Here is a 20,564-nt window from a genome sequence, read left to right on the forward strand (position 1 = left end):
TTAGAGTCTGTGTGGGACAAAGCCCCGCAGGAGCGCTCGGTCGCGGCGGCTGCCCGGGGCAGCTCCTCCCGGCCCCGGCTGCGCGCGGAGGATGCGCGGCCGCGGAGCCGCCGCCCCCGCAGCGCCGCGCTGGGAGCGGGAGGTGAGCGGGGCTCCGGCCCGGGGGCTCCGTGCCGCTCCCGAGCTGCCCGGGGCCGGGAGAAGGGAAGGGCTTACAGCCCAGCTGTGCGGGGCCGGCGGGGATACTCTGTGAAAAGCAGGTTTTGGCTCCGGGCGGAGGCTGCAGAGGGCGATGGAGCGGGAGGGCTGCGGGAGGAGCCACCGCGCACAGGCGTAGCGGGGAATATTCCCAGCGTTGGGGTTTTCAGCCATTTTTGCCTCAAAAACGTTTCCAGGTGCCTTGCGCCGGAGGCTGGAGCATTGGAGCATCTTTAAACGGCTGGCGTGGAGAAATCAGGGAGCTGTGCGTGTGTTAAGGAATAAAAGGGGAACTCGAGGCGGGTTTTGTTTATCCAGGGGACTGGAAGTGATGCATTTTAATCAGTCTCTGGTGTGAGAGGGAAAGGAGCTTTAAGAAAACAAGCATTCTGATTAAAATTCAGCCTATCAAAGGACAGTAAGTGGTACTTGCTTGCTATGGTGTTGTTTTTTGGGTTTTTTTGTTGTTGTTGGTTTTGGGGGGTGTTCCTAATTAAACTACAGCCATTTAGTGAGAGGGATTCAAGGAAACAAACGAAACCGATTTGCTTCAGGTGGGGAAGATGGTGCATATGACATCGGAAGCCTTTTGTTTTAAGGTGCAAACAAAATATATCCAGGTTGTTCGGCAGTCTCTTATTGTTGATTTTTTAGGCAATACAGGAGTATTGCCTAAAACACATCCAGGAAAACACAGTTCCTGGATGAAGAATTCTTAGCTTTTAGACCAGAGCTTTATAAATAGCATAATAAACATGGAGGATGGTGGAGTAGATGATGTATTTCTGTCAGATGAAAAAGTGGATTCACTTTGTTTGCAATGACTGTTAATTAACGTTATGGGAAAATGCAAATCAGCAAATTGGTATTGTAGTTTGCTGCTTAATATTTCCTTTAGAAGAGAAGAACATATCCACCCTATTCCCTCCCTGGCTCCCCCCACCCAGTTTCCAGCTGGCTGGAGTGCCAGCAGCCCCTGGGACCTGTGGTAGTATAGACTGTGAAGTCCAATAGTAGGATCAGTTGTTATTTCCACTGCACATATAGGACTTCTTCCCCCCCCCCCCCGCCACGATTGTTTATAATCAAATATCTTTCTTTTCTGACAGGATGAAAGTGACTGCCACTATGATAACTACCTTGCTTTGCAACATGGTATTTCTGCTGGCGTTTGGATTGGCTTCAGCTTTTAGCCACAGCCCTCGGACACCGGACAGGGTTACTGAAGCAGATATTCAGAGGCTGCTCCATGGGGTTATGGAGCAATTGGGCATTGCCAGGCCCCGGGTAGAATATCCAGCACACCAGGCTACGAATCTTGTTGGTCCACAGAGCATTGAAGGTAGTTAATTTCTATTTTGAGTTATGATTAATTTTTTTTAAACTTGCATTTTATTCTGAAAAGATAAGCCTTTATGTTTTTAGGTAATGTCTGTACAAGGTTTCACATTCTTAAGTATTCACCTATGGACTTTCCATTGCATATTCACACTGGCTAATAATTAATTCTGTGTGCAAGTGCTTAAAAATTCAACATGATAATAGAAAGGTAAACTATGGGAGAAGGGAAGAAAGAGGTTTTAGAATTATTGTGTCACAGCAAAACAGGGTATTCATCATAAATACCATAATGGCAAAGTGGTAATTCACCAACTGCTCTTCTGAGCTACTCTTCTGTTTTCATTGGGATTTTTTGCCTGAAAGTAATGGACAGTAAAGTTGGGTGTGAAAGGCTTATTATTTATCAGAAATTCTGAGCTGCCAGAAGTGTTGATTTCCAGCCACTTTTCAGACTGCAGGTTTCAGTGACCATTTTTAAAACCGGGTTCATTTCATGCCTACGCTGTCATAATTAAGTAAACTGTGACTGTCTGCTCTGGGATGCATTTGTTTCTCATTTTGACTAAATGCTGCATCTCAGCATAAAAACAACCCTCTGACAATTAGACCTTAATAAATTTAGTATGTTCCTACAGAAAATTGTTTTACTTAATAAAGGGTTTTGGTCAGAAATAGCCCCAGCAGCACAGACCTGCAGCACTGTTGATAGTTGTCATTGCCATCATCTTCAGCTGAGCCACAGCTCCAGAGGTACCACTGACTTTCAAAAGGCCAAGAATTCACCCATTGTATTTGTACACTTGCAAGCAACATATTGTCAGGAAAAATTAATTTTTATGGCTGTGGAATCTGGAAACAAATTTAGGCTGCCATAATATACACAAGTTTACTCTAGCAACCTGATTATAACGAAATGTTTTCAAATTTGAGTGATTATTATAATAACATTTTCCATGTTATTTCCATGAATAAGAGCTTAATAATTTAATACACAATAAAAATATTATTGGTGTTAGTTCACAAGCAGATTTCCTGATCACACACATTTTCCATCTCAGCTTTCTAATTTTTTTCTGGTGTTAATCATTCTATTTTTACTTTAAAATGCTAAAAACCAGGGGGTGGATGTGTTGCAAGGAACTATACATGATCATTCCCATCCTTACCTTCACACCCACCCTATCCCTTCCCCCCTGAAAAAGTTTAGGGCTGATTCGGCTGTAGAAAGTGCAGTCACAAACATATTCTATACCAAAGAAAACTAAAAGAAGGACACTCTTCAGAAAATATATTTAGTAGCATATTCTCTCTTTTTGAAGTGAGCGGATAGTTTTCCTGTTGATAAATTTAAAAAAATATACAGCTTTATTGTTGATGGATTAAAAAAAGCTTATAAATGGAAAGAAATTTCTGCCTTTTCTTATGTCAAAATCTATAAACGCGTAGATTTTTTTTTTTTTTTAATCCTTAACTTTGCATTTGTCAATTTACTGTTACTTCAGATCAGGCTGCTAAAATAGGAGTAGTGTCTAGAAAATGCCTGATAGAAAGTTTAATGTACTGGGAAATTACCGTGAAGTTCAGGGAGGTGCAGAGGCAGCGAGAGCTCTCTTCCTTCACTAGGGAAGTGGAACAGGACAAACACGTCCCCGGAATGGGACTCTGCTGGCTGATTCCCTGTGCTCGTGTACTGCAGCGAGCAGATGGTGCACGGCACAGCAGCGTGGCAGGAGCCAAACAGATCCTGCATGATCAGAGTCAAGGGAAAATGTTTTTACTATCTGAAAGGGGTGTCTTGGGAGCAGTTGTTTTTTGCTGGCCACTTAATAGATTCTCTTTCTGTACATCCCCTGATTCCAAAACGTAATAAACTTGTATTAACTAGTCTAATTTCTCTAATAATATTCACTCTCCCTTGTCAATTCATCTTATCAGAAAGCTATACTGGGATCACTTAGCAGTATATAAAAAGACTGGAAAACATAGAAAATCAAAATAGGAATTTTTAATGAGTATCTGTGTTTCTGTCCTTATTGTTCCTGAGCTATACTCAAGCTTTCAATAGATAAGAAGGGGGCTGCATCTGTGTTAAAGGAGAACAAAAGAATAAAATAAAGAAATGCATTCAACATTGCAAAAAACATAGAAGTTAATTTTTCTGTCAGGTTGGGCATTTATGAAGTAAGAGACCACACTTTTTTTCTCTTTCCATGCATGCTTACAATTTTGTGCCATTATTTAAGGTTTTGGTGGTTTGGTTTTTTGTTTGTTTATGGGTTTTTTTGTTTGTTTTATTATTGTTTGGATTTCAGTTGTCTTCCTTTTTCTGAGGAGTGGAAGGGAATAAGCATATAATGTAAATTCCAGGCCTATTATAACCTGCATAGGACAACAGTAAAAACCTCACTTAAACACGTGGGGGCACCAGTAGCTCATCTTGCGCGGTGTACACCACTTCATAATTGGAAAAGGGAAGTCCCATTTTCCTTTTGTAAATATCATTGCCTACCATAAATTCAGTACAACAGAAAGTGTCTTGTGGGGTTTGTATGTGTTTGATTTAGTTGTTTTTATTTCTTAAAACCACCCAAACGAAATAATTGTTGGTAAAGACTTCAGCGCAGCGCCTGAAGTCTTCAGTCTGCAGAAGAGGCATAATTCTGTCAACCTCAGTGACAGCAGTAAATGATGCTTCTTAAATTGTGATTGTTTGCAGGTATAATTCCATGCCTGCTATTGATTCTCCTGCAGAGACTCTTCATAGCTACTGGAAACAGGCTGGGGTTTATTTGATTATTTTGAAAGGAAATAAGTATGTTTATTGTTTTAGAAAAATGTAATTACTGTTTGTCAGATTGAGATGATAAAATTCAAGAGAGTCTGGAACATTATGCAAGTATGTCTACTAACAACTGGTAATCAATGGCTTGTCAGCACAGTCCTTGTACAAATAATACTCTACAGCAAACCTACTGTCCATAAAATTATGTACATTACTCATTCATGATAATAGTGTCTATTTTGTTTACATTTTACTAATAAGAAAATTAAAGGTTTTCTTATTAGTAAATAAGTGTATTACTTTGCTGGCTCCCCTGTCCTGCAAGACAAGTATTTTTTCCTACAAGAACAGTAAAATCTTTGTATTAGAAAGTTGTAAAAACTTTTGCTGATGAATTCCCTCATTAAATCAGTTCAGAAATGACCTTCACACTCATTCACTTTCTGGCTAATGAGTGCTATGCTTACACCCCAATGTATTTGGACTTCCTTGGGTGACTCCAAGTAGTAATTGTACAATATCTGGGTGTCAGCAAACACAGCAATGTGCTGGCTGCACTCTCTTTGCTGCAGTTTGGGTGCTCTGTGCCAGAATCCATGGGGAGCAGTGTCAGAATGTGGGGCTGGCTGCACAGGGCTGACCTGGGGCAGACCTCCCACAGCCAGAGAGGCTGATCTGTTTGTTGTTGTGGTTTTTGGTTTGTTGGGGTTTTTTTGGGGTTTTGTTTTGTTTTGTTTTAATTATCTAAGTAGCATAGCCCAGAAAATATGATTTCAAAATTTCATAAGCACATCTCATATTTTTAAGATAAAATGAAAGTGGCAAACCTACAGTTTTTTATACAACAATATGTAAATATCTAGATTTGTATAGATTTGACTAAAAATACCTAGTTTATTCAACAAATTGTAGTGTTAAGTGTATCCAGAATTTGAGTACCAGGCAGTGATGCATGTCATAAGAGAGGTGCATTAGAATGCTGATTTCGGAATTTAAAAGCTACTGATGGTGCCAAATGACAGCAGTGGCTTGCAGTGAATTTTCTTTATCTGAGTGATATGGCAAAAATCTGGGAAAAAACTGCACATAAAATGTTTACACCTCTAACTCCACAGACAGGAAAATGATAAGGTGGTGTGAATTTATTTTTATTAAGGAAGAATCTTTAAAATTTGGCCTGTAATATCCTTGATTCCATATGAATTCATAAGCCATGAGCAGCAGTAAGAAAGCCAAGCTGGTGTTTCTGCTGCTGCATGGAGGTCATGCCAGGTTACCTCAATGTGTTTCAGCAAGGGCAGGATCCAGCAAAGGCAGTAGGTGTTACCACTATGAACTCTGCCACGACTGAACTTTGGGAGCTGCCCTTCCTCGATGCCTCAGAGCTGCAGGAGGGGTGCAGGTGCTACTCCTGTGTTCTCAGTAGGGCTGGGAACATGCAGGGGTGCTTGTCAGAGAACTCTGTCAATGGAGAACAAAAGAAGAAGAGAGTATTAATCCCCATTTCTCTCTAGATCTGTTATTTGCAGGTGGATCTGACTGAGGAACCTATTTAGATTTGAGGCTTTGAAATCTTTTCTTTAAACATCCTCCTCTTGTGATTGCAGGAGAGTGTGCAGGCATCACATACCTCTGCTGAGGAACTGAGAAGATAAAGTGACTCCAACTCTTAAAACCTCCTACTAACCACTGTTACGTGGTACAGACTACTGCTGCTATTCATGAAGTCATCTTTAAAAGATGCCACCAAAGGAGAACTAATCCCATCTCAAGCAGTTTTTGGGGAGGAAAGATGGCAGGTCTGTAGGGATTTAGAATTATGTAGCTTGTCATCTACCTAAAGATAATTAATCAATTACAACGGGTTTTGTAGCCACCATTATTTTTTTGTACATGCTGATGCTTTATAGTAACTGTATTTTCTACTATTGGCAGAAAGTATAGAGAAGTTTACATGAATCTATAAAATTCTATCTACCATTGGAATATGATCCCAAAGTATTTTAAAAAGTCTATGAGTTAAGGTAGACCAAATTATGATGAGCTCTTGTTTTTAAAGATTTTTTTCTCTGCTTGTCTCTCATGTGGAGACTGAGCGGAGACCTCATTGCAGTCACAGCTTCCTCATGAGGGGAAGAGGAGGGACAGCACTGATTTTTCCTCTCTGGTGAGCAGTGACAGGGCTCAGGGTAATGGCCTGAGGTTGTCAACACGTTGACATTAGGGAAAGATTCTTCACTCAGGAGGTGGCTGGGCACTGGAACAGGCTCCCCAGGGCAGTGGTCACAGCCCCAAAACTGACAGAGTTCCAGAAGCTTCTGAACAATGTGCTTGGGCACAGGGTGTGACTCTTGGGGATGGTGCTGGGCAGAGCAAGGAGTTGCACTTGATGATCCCTGTGAGTCCCTTCCAGCTCTACATATTCTGTGATTCTGTGAGCATGCCAGGATTTATACCTTTCTGCATTCTTTTCTCAAAATCAGCTGCATTTCCCATGTTCCCACCTGAATTTTAAATTAACTTGCAGGAAGAAAATACTTTTACGTTTACTTGGTTCTGTGAAGAGATATTCTAGAAATCCAGAGAAGAGGAGTTTCCTATTCTTCTTGATTTTTGTGTTGTGCCAGGTGATAGGATCTCTGGCACTCTCTAAAGGTTTCCAGAGCTCTGCTCCCTGTGCTTGCCATGGTGTGTGCGCTCAGCTGCAGGGATGAGTGAGAAGAAGAATGCTGTCAGCTGCAGAAGCTGGTTCTTCCCCTTGGCATGCTTTAGTACACCAGGTTAGCTGATCTGAGCCCCCTTTGCAGCACCAAAGAGTAGCACTGGGCCTGGTCTTACCTGCCAGGGCTCTTCATCTTCCCACTCTAGTGCATCTTCGTTGTGTGCCAGTGCTTTTACCCAAGGCAAAAGAATGATATCATCTTGACTGGGGTGGCTTTGCCTGGCAAGGCTCTGCTTTTGGACTTCTGAGCCAACCTGGCTCACCAGGCAGAGGCTGGAGCCTTCTAGCTCCACACTGGGAATGCTCACAAGGAGGACATTTGGGGCAGTTGGGAAATCTGCCTTGTAGCAGCTGTCAGACAGGCAGGGGAAGGTTTTAAACATGCTGTTGAACCAGCTGGGACTTGGAGCCATCTGCATGGAAAATTGAATGGAATAAATATGAATGGGGAAATGAACATGAAAATTTTGTGAAGTTCAGTGGCACAGTAGAGACAAAAACATGGATGTTCTGGATCTTCTGGTGCATTCAGGCTTCACATGACAGGAGTGAAAGGAGTCTTTTTCTCTGAATTTGTTGACACTGATGGAGCATTTGGACTTCTTGTGCAGCTGGTGTCAAGTGAATCAAGTGCCAGTGAATAAAGTGTTACAGTCCTTCACTGGCACATTTACATTTATAGACTGAAAGAATGTCCCATCCCTCATGGGGTAAAGGAGGTCACTGTTTTCCTTTGGCTGCTCTGTTTCCCAGAACCATGTGCTGCACACGTGGGCAGTAGCGAGGTTGTGCTGTGCAGTGACAGGAGGGTGCAATTTGCTGGCTTCGTTTAGTTTTGTGGTTTTTTCACTCTGCTGGTGTGTGGTGGCTGCAAGGCAAGGTGGCAGAGGGGCCCCTGTCTGTGTTCCTGTGCTGTGTGTGACACTGTGTGTCAGCTTCTTCACACGGTGAAGTGCAAAAGCCACTGCTCAGCTGAAGGACAGGGTAATATAGTCCATTAGAGGACTCTTCAACCGAGGCAGGCGCAAGAGTTTTCTTTTTTTTTTCTGCTTTGTCAGCAAGTGGCTGCAGGATTTTTTTGTTGTGTATGCAATTTGAATAATAATGACATATAAGCTACTGTTATAAATTTATTGTGAGAGCATTATTTTGATCCTATTTCACAATAAGAGCCTTTAATATCTTAAATATTTATACTGTTTGCAATTAAAATATTGGATACAACTGAATTCTTTGTTGAAAGCAAGGACAGTCAGTAATTGTGTGATGTGTGGGCTTAAGGCTTTAGAAAAAATTGCCCCTCTGCAGAGAAATAGAAAATTAGTCTTTGTAGTTTTAAGAAACCTTGTGTCATTAAGGAGAAGACAAGCCGACTCTGGAATGCCTGAGCATATATAGCTGTAGTGTTTTTGTGTTTCTCGAGGCATGCTCTTGAATGGTTAAGGAAGTTGGCTAGGTTTGCATTTTTCCATTCTTTTTTCTCCTATGTTTTTTCTCCTTCCCTATTCTCTTATTTAGCAGCTTCTGTGGAATAGACACAGAATGTCTCATCTCAAAATGTGATAATTTATAATTTTTTCAGTTCTTCTCTCTTCCTGTGCTTAATCAATTTCAGCAAGCAGGGTAGGACTCTCTAGGATTAAGCTAGCAGAATTATAATTACAGCATTGGGGCAGTAAAAGCCTTTGGAATTTTAGAAAGGGTAAGGAAACTGTAAATGCATTTTCTGCATTCAGGATTTTTTGAGAGTTTACATGATAGATGGCCCTCCAAATAATAAAATAAAAGAGAAAGTAAGTTTGTGGACAGTGTCCCAGTTTAACATATAGTACCACTGGGAAGAATTCTGTCAAACCTGCCTTCCACTAGGGAGATGTTCCTTTTGAATGTGACAATGACACAACAAATGTGGATACAGCAAGGTGACTGGGGATAAAAGTGCAGGATAGTATGGGAAGCTGTCACTGTGAAAGGAAAAAGATGTATCTCTGATGTGTTTAGGAGACACTGTAAACAGTCTTGAAGATTTTTCCCAGTGATAAGAACAAATAGTCCAGAGAAACAAAAGATTTTGCTAAGTAGGGAGTATGATATTACATCTCTGATTAATACATATTTTCTCAAATGGGATAAGCTATACCAGGCTTCCCTTGCAGCTCATGTGTGGTTGGAGTTTGTACAGGTTGAGATAAGAGATGTGATTTTTGCTCAGGGAGAAGATCCCTCTGTGAATCTGTGAGGTGTCTGGATACTCTGAGGTACCTAGTATGACTCACTAAGTAAAGGGCTTTAACTTGGGATTTGGGATTTATTTACTCACAACACATACTCATGGTCCTTCCTATTTCATATCTCCATGCTAAGATTGGCCAGACTACCTCTTTTCTGAATTTGTAATTAAGGAAACTCTATCTTCACTGTGACATGGGAGATTATTTCAATGAGACTGAAAGGCAAATTTGTCCTCTTGTTTCTCTTTAAATGTTCTGCAAAAATTTTTCACTTTTGAAAATTTATTCTCATTGACTTTCTTAAAACTTACTCTTCTGGGGGCAGCTGTGCCTGTTTGTTTTACATGGAGGATTGCTCTCCACAGATTTGTTCCCACTATGTTTTGCACTACCAATAGATGGGTAGCAGCAGCTAAAACTTCAGTGGACTAACAGCATTTCCACTGGATGCGTTTGATCAGGGAAATATTCAATACTTGCAAGAAATTAGTTGTTCTTTATGTTTATGGAGTGGTTATGTTGTCTGCATGTGTGGCACAGTATTGCTCTTACAAAAAAAATGAGCTGAAATGTATGCACTTTAAACTTTTCATCATTCCAAGGATCTGTAACTAAAATCAGCTGATAAACTACTTTTCCAGAATTATAATAATGCTGAGATGCATTGTTTCTTTTTGTTTTCCACCCTGCAACAGTTCAGGACTAGTGTTAGATGACTACATATATGCATATATTTTAAATGAAATTCAAAGCTTATCTAGGACAATGCTGATCTTAGCCCAAGAGATAAACCTCTAGTTCATCCTGCAGGAATGTGAAATACCTAATAATAAATGCTCACAAAAATCCTATGCATGCAAGGGAGCTGATTGTTTTGGAGTGTTTTCTTTGCTAGTATGCAACACAGAAAGGCCTGTTCATGTAAGTAAGGAGATATGGAAAAAACCATAGATTTCTCTAGCTCATCCTTTTTAGTGCAAGGGTATTGTCTGTACTACTCTGGATTTTTGGTAGTGCAAGTTTGAATAATTTAACAATGGTGTCTCTCAGGATTCTTTTGGATAGAAAATGATGAAAAGTTTCTTGGTATTGTGTTGCCTTGTCTTTTTCTTTCAGGCTCTGCCTCGGGGTTCCAGTAACTGATCTTCTGCTATTTTTGTAGCTGACTGTATATGTTTGTATCCCAATATTTTGACTTGGTAGCTGTGGTGTATTTAATCCTAATATGTTTCTTTAAATCAGTAATGTTATAATACCAAAACTAATACAACTAATGAGAGTTACTGTACTTAATACCCCAATTTTGTATATCCATAGCATTTCATTTTTGTTATTGTAGTCTTTGCTGAGTGCACTATTTATCAGAGTTTATAAGGAATGAGCTTTGCTGATGTTATTAAATCACTCAAGTGTGCTAAATTATGGCACCAGAGCAGGTGCTATTGTCTGCAGCTCTTTTGGAAAGAAAGGAAAAACCCTCAAATGATCCTGGATATTTATACCTAAAGGAAACAATCCTTTATATTAATATAAAAAGATTGGTTTGTACTCAGTCAAGGGAATTCTTGGCAGTCAGTTTAAACTTACATGTATATATAGCACACTGGAGCCTGCTAAGTACCTCTGTTTTCTTTATGGATGGAGCTTTGGTGCCAAGAGGTCTGCACCACATGCAGGCACAGATAGGCTCCTCTCTGATGGATTGTCCCGTGGTGAACCACATTGTATATGGGATGTTCAAACACGTATTGATTATGTGGTTCCGTAGTTTACAGCAGAATCATAACCTGATGCTTTTAAGTACATATGTGTAATCAATCTTCATGTGAAGGAACTCAGGACAAAATAAGTATTTTATGCTGCATATTAGACATTATATTAAATTCCATTAGATTAAGTGTATGTTATACTTTTTTTAAACCTCATCACCATAGCATTGTTGTGTTACAAGCATGATCTTTGAGTGGGCTATGGACTAAAGGTATAATAAAGTTCAGAGTGGGGAAAATGCTATTCTGGTTTTAGTACCAGGTCTCATGGTCAGCTACAAGAGAAATTCCCATATAACAGAGATGCAGTTTTTTAATAGGGGTAGTTTTATGTTTTGTTACATATCTGTAAATCTTTCCTGCAACACTGCATTACAGAATAAGAGACTTGTACTTGAGGGGCAAAATTAGCACATTGATTAGATTTTAGTCCATTGTGCAAATAAAATGGAAATAGATGTGCTTATAGACTGATTTGCTTTACTATAATGCCAACATCCAACTGGTCATCTGCAAAATTAATTTGCAAAATTTGCCTCAACTGCCACTTCTCAATGTAGAAATGAATACAAAATTTGAATTTTGTATTTGAGTGCCTTCTGTTAGCAATTTTTGCAAGTGATTAAATTAGGTCACAATGTTTGGCTGTATAAAAGATGACTTAGGCTGGTAATATTTATTTGTAATTTGGGACGGGAGTACTTGAATGATTCTTTTGGAGGAACTTTCATGTTCAGAGACTTTATTCACATCTTCTGGATCTATGTATAATAAATAAAATTTAAATAAGAATATTTGGTGATAACATGGCAGTTTTGCTATTTACCCAAGCAGTTGTGTTTGCGTTCACTCTTTAACTCATATTTTCCAATTGTTCAAATTCCTTTTCCTCTCAATTCATTGTTAGTAGAATTTGTATGTTGACTGCATGTTGTTATCCCTCCTTATATAGGGCTTAAAAAAATTACTTTGCTGTCACATAACCATCTCCATTGCTGCAGTGTGTGTGGTGGCTGTCTTTGTCAGGGAAAAAGAACATGCCTGAAACTAATGTTTTATGTCTGAAATTTAAAAGAATAGTGTACAATAGTATTTTAAAAACTCCACAAGCAGCTGGGGTTTAGCCTGTGGATGCATTTGGCCAGTAATGCGTGCATAAAAGATCTGGGACAGATAATTATTTGTAGAGAGGCACAGAGAGAGAGAGTGGCCTGAGCTTGGTTCCCAGACCTTCAGTGGAAGACCTTACTTATCAAAAGCAGGCTGAGGTGTGTGTGAGGTGGCCACAGCAGAGCAGTTTGGGGTGCAGTTGCCCAACACAGCAGGCCCATCACTGTGTCCTCTGCCACTCGGTCACAAAACCTGCTGCACACTGCTGCTGTAACCCTGCAGCGATGTTGCTCTGGGTCCCACAGGGAAAACACAATCTTGTATGTAAAAGTGTGAAGTCACTGCCTGGGATGCTTTGTAACACACTGACTACTGTGGACATATATATGAACAAGAATTCAACAACAGGGATTCTTCACCACTTTTCATCATTACAACAGGAAATGCAAATTTACATTTAAGAATTGGTTTCATTTAAAAATATTTTTTCTAAGTGTACACAACCAAATTTGCTAGAACACCCTGGGGTCCCTAAGGACCTTAATATCTTAAGCCCCTTTGGGACTTTATTTATTAATGTATTTCTAGGCTGTGCAGGTAGTATTTCTTTCTACAGTGTCATTAACATTGTCTTCCTGCCATGATGCTGTCTTGCCACATCTTCTATTGTTAGTTGCCATAATGAACTATGGCAGTAACTATGAACAATGTTAGTTGCCATAGGATCAGTGACTGAAGATGATTGTGCTTCAGATGTATAGGTTTCATTTTTTCTTGCCTAAAACTTTCATAGATAAGGAAAAAAAAAACCAACCCTAAGACTAATAATATGTGGCTGATTGTGTTTCCTAGTTTAATTTTTAATTATCTAAGTTACTGGATTTAGGTAACATGGTTATGTTTCTAAAAGAGATGCTTGAAATCTAAACTTAGATTTGTCTCCAAAACAATTATATAAGTAGAGAGAGAGTTTATGTTTTAAATTGAAGTGTAGATTACTTTACCAGCTAAAGTACTTATGCTTTTAATCTTGTGAAACAATTGTGCATAAATTGTCTTTGCTAGGTGGTGCGCATGAGGGTCTCCAGCACTTGGGTCCTTATGGCAATATCCCAAACATCGTGGCTGAGCTGACAGGAGATAATGTACCAAAGGATTTCAGTGAAGATCAAGGATATCCTGACCCTCCAAATCCCTGCCCTATTGGAAAAACAGGTAATTCAGCTGTACCCTTTGTACCTCCGTGTTCACTGTACATCTTCCTATCTTTCAGCACTGTACAGCCTGTGATAAGAAATGAGGGGATTTTTTTTTTCATTCTACACCCCAGGAAAAGAACTGTTGAGAAATTGGGTGTTTTAGTGTTTCAGATGAGCTTCTTTATTATATATGTTTTTTAAGAATATGTGCATATCCTATATTGCTGTATGATGTGGGAGAAGGTGGAAGAAATCATCTTGATCTCAGAGTAGAAGATAGTCAGATTTATGAGAGCATCATGTTCCCAAGGGAGTTAATTTTTAAGCTGGCCCCTGAAAAAAGTTATTCTGTACAGATGAGATTTACCCTTATTTTAGAGACTTTCATTGTGCCAAGAGGAATGAAGCTGTCTGCCCTGATCTCCAACCCAGACCATGAGTCAATATTTAAGATACCTTGGCTCCAATCCATGCGTCTCTACAGCTCACTGAGGGTGAATCTGTGCCAAGAAATTGTGAGCTGCATGGCTGTGCCCCATGGCAGTGCAGGCAGTGCAGGCGGTACAGGCGGTGCAGGCAGTACAGGTGGTGCAGGCAGTGCGGGTGGTGCAGGCAATGCAGGCAATGCAGGCAGTGCAGGCAGTGCGGGTGGTGCAGGCAGTACAGGCAGTGTGGGTGGTGCAGGCAATGCAGGCGGTGCAGGCGGTGCAGGCAGTGCAGGCGGTGCAGGCGGTGCAGGCGGTGCAGGCAGTTCAGGCGGTGCAGGCAGTGCAGGCAGTGCGGGTGGTGCAGGCGGTGCAGGCAATGCAGGCAGTACAGGCGGTGCAGGCAGTGCAGGCGGTGCAGGCGGTGCAGGCAATGCAGGCAGTACAGGTGGTGCAGGCAGTGCAGGCAGTGCGGGTGGTGCAGGCAGTACAGGCAGTGTGGGTGGTGCAGGCGGTGCAGGCAGTGCAGGCGGTGCAGGCAATGCAGGCGGTGCAGGCAGTGCAGGCAGGCTGGTTCTGGCAGCGGGGTGGCACAGCCTGGGGGAGCCCGAGCGGTGCTGGGACACACGGGGTGTCCCCAGGCTCCGAGGCAGGTGGGGATGGTGCCCAAGGGTCCCTAAAGCAGCATGTGCATGATGTGCACATACCCTGAGAGAATGGATCTCATTCCTGTCACTTGAGCCAAGGAATGACTTCCAGTACTGAAAGCAGTAGTAAAACACCCATTGGCTGCCTTGGGACCTGGAACTGGGAATGAGAGCTCTATTTTTCTCTCATTTTTTATTTGTGAGCTAAGAGATACTTTCAGAATGTTTTCTGTTTAGTCTTCTTTTATGTTATTTGGATAATGCAGAACAGTTGTCAGTATTCTTATTTAAAATGTTCTAACTAGCTTAGAATTAATAAAAAATAATATTTGTTATGAAAAGTTTTTTTCACTGTGAAGTGTTTTTGCATTTCATTCAAAAATTTGACAAAATTTCAACTAGTCCTCCCTTACTGTTTTCTATTACAGCCCATTTGGTGATGATGCCTTCATCTCTTCTGGAGTAATACCTCATCTTCCAATTTGTTCACTATAGCTGTAGTCTGACAAGTTGAAAATGATGGGTTTAGATTTTCTCACACACACATGTGAACTTTCTATCTTCTGTGCTTGCCCGTTAGACTTCTGTTCATGATTAGATAAATAAATTAAAAACATGGCATCCAGGGAAATGCCTTTGAAAATCCCTTCAGTTTTTCTGTCTTAGGTGAAATAAAAGTTGTTAGCTAAGCTAATACAGTCAGATCTGTACAGAGGGAATTTGCAGGGAAGTGCTGCCTGCTCAGATAAATGGCTCTGTCACAGGTATGCTGTGAGTGAAGATAGTATCTGCTAGGATTAGAGTAAAATGTTTTTCAGAGCCTTAAATGGAAATTCAAGTGGTGACTGTATTATGCATACAAATTACCAGAGGCCTTCCTCAATCAGGTCTGTGGATTTGCTTAATGGAAAACAATTTTTCCAGTCACTGTCTACATATGCACGTTCCAAGCAGGAATACATAAGCCCAGAGCATTTGAGTTGAAGACTTTTGGATTAGCAGTCATAGAGGACACCCATGTGTCCGGCTGCCCTTTGTGTTTTTTACCAAAAGACACAAATGCTCTGAGGTGTACCACACTTCTGTTGTCATCTGTTTCTCTCTTGATACAACCTTGCCTCTGATGAGACTGAAATGATTTCTATATGCTTTAATAGTTTCTGAGTTACTTAGCGGTATGAAGACCTTTCCCCTGTTTTCTATTGGCAATTTAATTTTTTCCCAATCCCAACAAGAAAAGAGAGAAAGCTGGATCTGTTGAACTAAAAATAACCTCCTCAGGTCATTGAATCGACTCAGTTTTAAGTCAAGTCTGTATTGTTCCCCACATCTGAGAGAAAAAGATGATAATCCATCTGAAAATCTTTTTACATGATGACACACAAGGACAGAAGGGAAAGTCCACAGGTGTGTGCTCTGGAGTGCTTGTGTTCTGGCAGATGCAGCTGTTTCAATGCCCAGCATCATGCCCTGGCTGGTAGGATCTCCTTGGGTATGTCTGAGAGGAACTTGGACTGCAAACTCCCTGTGCTGGCTAAGCAGTGGGAGCTCCAGGAGCAGACTCTATCCAAAAAACTACTCTGGCCTCAAGTTACTGAACCTTTGTTTAAGCTAAAGATTACTTATTTTGGTAAAAAGACCCTAAGTTGATTTTTAAAAGGATATTATCTTGATGTGGCACTGTCTACAAAACCATCCATTGTGGTTAAAGGAGGTTTCTGGACCAATCAGATTAGTTACCAACCTACAGAAATGTTTTCATCATAAAACTTCTCTTACATAGCATTTTTATGAGATCGTATGATGCAGAAATGATTTTCAGCCAGTTTGAACAAAGTAGCAAACCAGAAATGGAGTTCCAGGAAGAGCTACTCAGTGAAAGAAATTCTCTTTGCTCACAGCACTGTTCTACCATGACCTTCAAAAGTATCACCATACCAATTTCTAAAATGACTTGTGAGCATTTAAAAGAGAAAGTAATAATTCTTCTAAATCAGAAGAGGATGCAATTCTAGGTAAAATCAAGTGCAATAATCAAAAGAAAAACATAAAGGAGAGAAAGAGCTTAGAAACTAAACTCCTTCAGTTTTCATTAAGTTGTGAGCATTTTTTTTAAATAAATACATTCTGACAAATTTTTTTCAAAAGAAAAAAAAACCTGGTATTTTGTAGTAATCCAGTTCTTTATGCTTTTTAAATTGCATTATTGCATTTAAGAAGTTTGCTGACTAATGTGGCACATACTGTGTACTTCAAAGCTACTAAGCACTCAATGCTTTCTTTTGCAGTTGATGATGGGTGTCTAGAAAACACCCCAGACACAGCAGAGTTCAGCAGGGAATACCAACTGCACCAACACCTTTTTGATCCAGAGCATGACTATCCCAACAGGGGCAAGTGGGTGAGTACATACTTCTTGCTTATTTTTATTGCATGTGAAGCTGGGTATTGTCTGCCATGTGGGACACTATGAAACCATGAGGACAATATCATCCTTAATGCTGGAAAAATTATCACCCTAAGGGAAACTTCTCAAAAAGTTTTACCCTGAAAAATAGAAATAGTGCTTGTGATTGACAAACATCCCACAAAAACAGAAAATAGAATTCCTTCTTCTGTTTGCCTGTCCCAAAGCGTGACAGCTTGGCAAGTGCAAAAAACCACATTTCAAACTATGGTGAACATGTAGCCAAAATTAATGCAGATCTTAAGATTTCAAAACATAAAATGGCCATAATCTGAAAGTATATCCAGGTTTAGTGACTATTCTCTGTTCAGCTACATATATAAAAAAAAAAAAGAAAGAGAATACAGATAGAGTTCAGCAACTTAAAACACCTTAAAAATATAGGATCACACAAGGATTGTCTTAAGGAGTTCTTCCCACTTTAAGGATTCTGGAAGACTTGATGCTGCTTCTTCCTCTAATCAGGTTATGTGCTGTATCCTATTGAAAACCTATTTGATACATCACTTACAATAAACACAGTGAGCTACACTAAGGGCAAAAATCTTGCTTTGAGCATACAAGGACTTTAATAACTGCAGCTAGACTCTTTCTGCAGGCTAGAGGCTCCAAAGAAAGCTCTGCCACTTAATCTTGGATTACATCAGTTAAAATGTCCAATCCCAAATCCATTTTCAGGCGCCAGGAAAACAATAACCATGATCATAATTTATGCTTGTAGAGCAAATAATGAAATCTCATTTTACATTGTTATAACACTTGACTTAAGATTGCACTAAACCAGTGCTCTGTAAGCATATATCGATAAATGGACATGTTTGGCAGTCTCTTCTGCTGTAATTTTGAGACAATGATTCATGTCCATAATCAAACCAGTGTAAGATTTATAGTCTTAATTACTTATGCGAGTGCTAAATTTCTGGAGAGAATCATGCCAAAAATCCAAATTTTGGAAACTTGTTGCATGCTAAGTAATTACCATCAAAGGTTTTAATTTAAAAAACACCAGATGGTGAGCACTCTTATTTATGCCAGATAAGGCTGTTAGTTTTCTTATTATTCATGACTACTTTACTTCCATAATACCATTCTGAAGACTACAAAGGCACTTCTGTAAATCTTTGGCCTATAGCAATATTTCAGAATCAAGCATACATACTGTGTTGTCATCAGCAACATATATACTTAATAAATGATAGTAAATCATTAGTGAATCCTGGGCTTTTTTTTGTATTTCCATCCATCACTACTAATTCAGGAGAAAAAGCTGCTCATGTATGGATTAAAACACTTTTAGGTACTAAACAGTAATCATATCTAGCTGAAGCTTAGCCAACTCCAGATCTTTTTAATTAGAGATGAAACAGCTGGTCATGTGCATGAGCAAATACTCTGCTGAGATCCAGGAGAACAACCCTGATCATCTCCTAATTGCATATTACCACATGGTAAAAATACAAATACAGTGGTATCTTTTTGTGGCTGGAGTTATTGTTTTTAATTCTTTGGAAAAAACAGGCAACCACTCTACAAATTAGCTGTTTGCTTATAAAGCAGAGCTGAAGTAGATCAGCTGTCTTAGGGCACTCACCATTGTCTGCATTAAGTTGTAAATGACCAACACAGGTGGCTGTGGGCTGCCTAGTGGGTAACTGAGCATCCTCACCCTCCCACTGCCCCCAGCACCTAAAATTCCCTCTGTCCACAACAGTTTTTTTCCTGCTTCTCCTGTTGAAGAGCCTAGGACCAGATGCCCAGGGGCAGTGATGGCTGTGTGCTCACAGACTGTATTTCCACCAGCTCTTGCCAGCTGAGTGGGCATCAGGCTGTCATCACCAGCTGCAGCTCCTGCAGCCAGTGTCTGCTAGAGCCATGGAGGCTGGCATGTGCTCCCAGCTCTTGGGGAAGCTTCTCCCCAGCCTTTTCCTACCACTGTGTGGTTGAGGAAGTTACAGTTCCCAGTGACTGGTCCTTTCCAGGAGCCAACATGCATTCCTTAGTGTAACCACAGAAAAACTCAGATTATATTAGCAGGTCAGAAAAAGAGGACCTGCTTGTCTTACTGGGACAGAAACAATTTGGTTGGCTTGTTTTGGTGACAGACTGTCATGCTTGCAAAGCTGTGGGACCTCTGCAGTATCCTGTGAATAACACACATTTTATAAAGGTCAAGCAAGTCTAGAAGCTGCCTTATGCAGCAAAGTGTATGGTTATGTAGATGCTAAATATTAAACACTGCTAATACATCTGCAGATGCAAATATATAAATCATAATAAATATATACTGGGTTAGGAGTGGGAAGAAAGGGGAAGAATTTTTTTGTCTTTGAGACAACTCCCCCTAAATCAATATACTGGCCTGTGAGAAATCTCAGGAACAGACTGTGTTTATAGAGTGAGATCCATGGCTTATACTCCCCTCCTCTCCCCTCATATGGGGAAAACATAGAGGGGACAGTGGAAATAGTAGGATTAGTGAATTTGGAGTTTTCTATCGGGTGTACAACTATAGTTTCTAAGATTTCAGAGTTTTTTCTCCAGTTTAGACTTTTCCTTATAGGACTCAGACACTTTCTGAGTGTGCCTTTCTTGCATCTTGCAGATTGGCTCTTTGGATGGTTTGAAGAAGTGTTGTTGGCATCCAGAAACACTTGCACAAAGATAATTTACAATATATGATTTACAATCAAATGAAAAAACCTCTTACATATTTTATTATTTAAGTTCTGATTTTTTCCCCCCTAAGTCCCAACTCTAATCCAAGTAGCCAAGAGGATGCAAAGGAAATTCCAGGAGTGAGGAAAAAGTAGAAAAGCACATGCAGCATGTCTCTATATGTATCTTTAACTGAAGGTTAAAGAGGTGTCTGTTTAACTGAAGAAAACTCTGTGTCTTCACCCTTAACAACCTCTCAGTGAAGCATGAACACTCCATGGGCAGATTTTGGTGGCTGATGAGGTCAGGCCATTACGCAGTGGAACATATTTTCAGGATTGCTATTATCATACCAATATGTTCTTAGCTCATGCTCCACAACCATATTTGCTTTGTACTCCATATAATGCTACAGTGAGACTAAACAAAAAGTAGTTTCCTTGAGCAGGGGCACTTCAATTGTAAGGAATTTTTCAGAATGACAGAAATGCTAGCTCTAGTAGTACATACAATTAGTTTTATTTCAGAAACACCCTTTTTCCTCTCATGAAAGTACAAGGTCAAATACTTTACAAAGAGAAGCCTTGATGGTGCTTTGTTTTTTAAGTAGAATAATTCACGCATCCTTGAGTTTCTTTAAAATGTTAAATTTAAGTTTTCCTGAAGTGAGCTTGCATAAACGACTAGCCAAGAATGTCCCCCTTGGCCAACTTCATCTCTGTTCCCTTTTGGAACAGCTCAGACAAAATAACTGAGGTTGGACATGAGATAGGCCTTGTGAATTTGAGGTTTAATGGACACAAGAAGTACAAAACAGACAATTTTGGCAGATTTCATTGTAACACTTGAAAATGTTTGTTTTTTCTCATATCAAGGCTGCAGAGAGACTTAGACGTGTTTGGTGAATTTGTCTCGTGCTAGAATTACACTTTCTATTTATATAATCAATGTTAGGTCAGTTGTTTATAGCAGAATTAATGGCCTTGTTTATATAGTCTTCTGCTTTTATACATATAAT

The 20,564-nt window shown here is 40.1% G+C and overlaps 1 protein-coding gene across 4 annotated transcripts in view; it reads left to right on the top strand.

Annotated features, from left to right (window-relative positions):
* Positions 1-36: 36 nt before the first annotated feature.
* SCG5 (secretogranin V) overlaps positions 37-20,564 on the top strand; it is a 28,280-nt gene continuing 7,752 nt past the window's right edge. Inside the window, exons 1-4 of one of the 4 annotated variants that reach the window (XM_021539283.2) lie at positions 37-142; positions 1,308-1,540; positions 13,219-13,368; positions 16,713-16,825. In XM_021539283.2, coding sequence (XP_021394958.2) covers positions 1,309-1,540; positions 13,219-13,368; positions 16,713-16,825 — 495 coding nt within the window. In that variant the 5' untranslated portion in view covers positions 37-142; position 1,308. The other 3 variants (XM_021539285.2, XM_021539286.3, XM_031505000.2) reach the window with 3 other exon arrangements.

This window comes from Lonchura striata, chromosome 6 (assembly GCF_046129695.1).
Source record: "Lonchura striata isolate bLonStr1 chromosome 6, bLonStr1.mat, whole genome shotgun sequence".
Taxonomy (NCBI): Eukaryota; Metazoa; Chordata; class Aves; order Passeriformes; family Estrildidae; genus Lonchura; species Lonchura striata.